The 4001-nt window shown below is 48.7% G+C and overlaps 1 protein-coding gene across 1 annotated transcript in view; it reads left to right on the top strand.

Moving 5' to 3' along the window:
* Positions 1–4001, top strand: part of DHX37 (DEAH-box helicase 37) — a 40181-nt gene that overhangs the window by 6116 nt on the left and 30064 nt on the right. Inside the window, exons 3-4 of the mRNA XM_003796039.3 lie at positions 398–510; positions 2397–2742. Coding sequence (XP_003796087.1) covers positions 398–510; positions 2397–2742 — 459 coding nt within the window. The remainder of the gene's footprint in view (positions 1–397; positions 511–2396; positions 2743–4001) is intronic.

Genomic DNA, 4001 nt, shown 5'->3' with positions numbered 1-4001 from the left:
TGTTGTTTGGCGGGTCCGGGCTGGGGATTCGAACCCACCACCTTAGGTGTACGTGGCTGGCGCCTTAGCCGGTTGAGCTATAGGCGCCGAGCCCAAGTTTGACTTCTTGACAAGAAGTACACCACCCTCAGGTGCTTGTGTTTCCATCAGAAAGCACATAGGTCTCTCCTTAGCAGTCACTGATGTGCAGTCCTTGGAGCTATTAATAGAGTGAAGACTCTCTCTTCTTTGCGTATATCTTTCTTAAATACCACACTGTGTTTTGCCCAGTCCTTTGTACACCCTTAGACTTCATTTAAAAAGACTCCCCTAGGGATGCTGAAATTTTATTTAGAGTGTCACTTTCCTTCTGAGGGTCATGATGTCAGATGTATAATACATTCATTTCCTTTCCCAGCGAGCAGAGATGCTACAGAAATTGAGTGAAGTCCAGGTTTCAGAAGCCGAGATGAGACTCTTGTATACCACGTCCAAGCTGGGCACTGGGGACCGCATGTACCACACCAAAGAGTGAGTCGACCAGCCCTTGGAGACCAAAGCTTCTCCCTCCCACCAAGCCTGCCAGGAAAGGCTCACAGGTTTTGGGATCTTCCAGGGTTGCAATGTTTGAGGAAATATATTTGTGGTGGCTTGAGTAGTTGACGATCAGTTTTCTCTGCTAAATACCTCTAGTTGGTAAAGGCCTTAGGTATGCTAAACCTTCTACAAGGCTCAGGACAGCCAGGTTTCTTGCTCTGGTAATGGTGTTTCCCTGCAGTTTAGAGTCCTGCATTATAGGTTCTTCCAGCATTTATACAGCTGATCAGGCCAGAAGTTGCCAGCAGGTAATGAAGAGCTAGCTTTGGCCCATTCACAGGTCTGGTTTGGTTTGGTTTGTGCAATGTTACTAAGGTAGTAGGGCTGTTTACTAATATGTTAGCTTCCCAGGGCTTCCGTAACCAATTACTGTAAATTTAGTGGTTTGAAACAATATAAATGTATTCAATCATGATTCTGGAAGCCAGAATTCCAAAGTCAAGGTATTAGCACAGTGGATTCTGTCTGCAAGCTTCCAGAGAACCTATCCCTGGCCTCTTCATGGCTTCTGGTGGTACCAATAGTCCATGGTGTTCCTGGGCGTGCAGGTGCATCACTTCAGCCTCTGCCTCCACTATCACATAGTGTCCTTCCAGTGTTTGTCCCTGCCATCAGATGGCATTCTCCTTCTCAATCTGAGTCTCATGTTTGCTTTTTTTTTTTGTAGAGACAGAGTCTCACTTTTTCCCCCTCAGTAGAATGCTTCATAGCAACCTACAGCTCCTGGGCTTAGGCAATTCTCTTGCCTCAGCCTCCCAAGTAGCTGGAACTACAGGTGCCTGCCACAATGCCCAGCTATTTTTTGTTGCAGTTTGGCTGGGGCCAGGTTCAAATCCACCATACTCGGTATATGGGGCTGGCGCCCTACCCACTGAGCCACAGGTGCCGCACTGCTTTTCCTATAAGAACACAGTGATTGGTGGGATTAGATGGGATCAGGCCTATCCGATTCTAGTATGACCTCTAATTACATCTGCAAAGACACTTATTCCAAATTAGGTCTCATTTTGAGGTTCTGGGTAGACAGGAATTTTGGGGATATGTTAGTTAACCCAGTACAGCCCACGTTTAAGAAATAGGAAATTTGGGTGGCACCTATGGCTCAAAAGGGTAGGGCGCCGGCCCCATATGCTGGAGGTGGTGGGTTCAAACCCAGCCCCAGCCAAAAACGGCAAAAAAAAAAAAAAGAAAAGAAATAGGAAATTTCACATTAAAATCTAGGTTTCCACCTGATCTTGACCAGTTAGACAATCTGGCAACAACCAGTTGACGTTCCCCCCCCAGAGGCTGACCCTTAGATGAGCCTGCACACACACACACACACCTGGTTGTCCATGCTCTGCAGTCTCATCCTGCTCTGTTCATTTACATTAGGCCAGGCCATCCCTGCAAGCTCTGTTGTTCATTTAGTGACTGTTTACTGAGTGCAGACTATGTCCCAGGAGCACCTCCAGGCCCTGGGGACCAGGCAGTGCATAAAAAGAAAGTCCTTTCCCTTAAGCAGCTTATAGCCTAATGGAGGGAAGATGGGACATGCAGCAGGAAAAGAGGATGGAGGGAGAAGGGAGCTGTTTCAGGCCGTGCAGCCAGGGAAAGTCTCCCTGCTAGGTGACATTGGGGCAGAAACTTGAGTAAAGAGTGAAATAAAGGAGAATTATCTGCAGGAAGAGTGTTTCAGGGAGTGGGAGCAGCAGGTCTAAAGGTCCTGGGGCAGAAAGAGGAGTGGACTTTGAGTCCTGATCTCTGAAAAATGTTTGACAGCCTGGCGCTGCCTCAGATGTCCCAGGGCCTCCATGCCTGAAATCTCTGCTTCCCAACAGGAAGCCTGATGAGGTTGCAGCCCAGGGCCCAGAAAGGTTCAGCAGCCTCAGTGGGGCCCATCGGAAGCGTCATCGCCAGCCTTCAGTAGAAGATTCTGAATCCTCAGGGGAGTCTGAGCCAGATGAGGTCCCAGCCACTCAGCAGGCTGAGGCTGGTGCAGAGACAACAGCAGCACACTTGCCACCAGCTCCTCTGCAGGCTAGGGATGAGAGCCCAGCACCCAGTGATCATCCTGCATCAGCTGGGACTTCTGCGCCCGCTCCTCCAGCCACAGCCTCCACCCTGACCAGGCCCCTTGTGAAGCCTGCTGTGTTCATCCCTGTGAATCGTTCACCTGAAATTCAGGTTCGCTGCCTGTGGTTTGTGGCTCGAAGAGATGATATCCTGGTGGGGGAAATGAAATCCTCTCTCTGTGCCTGCCCATTGGGGCTGTTTTAGAGATCAGTGAGCTCTGATCCATGATGCATGTGAGGGTGGGCTGACCATAGGCCCAGCACACAGTCAGGGTGATTGAGGTCATTGTCCAAGTGTGCATTGGCCATGTCACCCTCGTACTCTGACTGCACATCCTGGCCTAGGTAGCCACTAATACAGGTAAGAGTTTGAGCAATGGTATCGGTTGACCCAAAATCGAGAGCTGTTTCTTCTATTCTCTAACTCACCTCCTAGACCCTGTTTTCTTCCTCTATAAAATGGAGGTACTCCACCTGCCTAAAATCCCCCCCGTGCCTCAGTTTCCTTACCTGGTACAATAAGGGTTGTCACAACAGTGAAAGGATTCAGGGTATATAAAGCCCATGGCACATGGTAGGAGCTTTAGAACCTTAGAGGTATGTTTGGCTATTTTGGCTCAGTTGGCATGAGGCTTTGATGACATCATGGGCACCAAGAGGATACTCAGCCCAGGATCTGGCCCAGCACAGGTGGTGGCTGTTCCCTTTGTCCATCTATCAGCACGGATGAGTGTGTGCCCCAGGCCAGATCCTGAATAGGGCTCAGAAATGAAATGTGCTGCACCTGCTGGTGTTTTCAGTCCAGTGGGGAAGGCTGACGTCAACGACACACAACTGTAAATAGGAACAAGAGGCCAAAGGCAATGGCTTACACCTGTAATCCCAGTACTTTAGCAGTCCAAGGTGAGGGAATCACTTGAGGCCAGGAGTTCAAGACCAGCCTGGGCAACATGTGAGACCTCGTCTTTGCATAAGAATTTTTGAAAGAAACAGGGACAAGAGTCATGGAAGAGAAGATCAAGTACAGTGAAGCGGTAGCCTAAGAGGTCCTGCTCTCAGCAGTACGGTGTCTGGGGCAAGAGCTGAAGGACCTACACCAGCTGAGGAGAGGGAGGAACTGTACCACACTGAGAACTGCATGAGCAGAGACCCCAGGGCAGGAGGGCTGCTGGGGCCATAGAGTACCTGTTTCCAAACTAAGTCAGAGTGGATTGTGGAAACAGGTACAATATGGCCAGCTACCCTTTTAAAAATAAAAAAGAATAGATAATATCGGTACATTGTTCCTAATATGTACTGGTTAATGAAATTGTGATTCTGGTTATGTGTGCTATGTACAAAGTCTTTTTTTTTTTTTTTTTTTTTTTTTTT

The sequence above is a fragment of the Otolemur garnettii genome, unplaced genomic scaffold (assembly GCF_000181295.1).
Source record: "Otolemur garnettii isolate 467f Iridium unplaced genomic scaffold, OtoGar3 scaffold00099, whole genome shotgun sequence".
NCBI lineage: Eukaryota > Metazoa > Chordata > Mammalia > Primates > Galagidae > Otolemur > Otolemur garnettii.
This window is presented reverse-complemented; position numbering and strand designations above follow the sequence as displayed.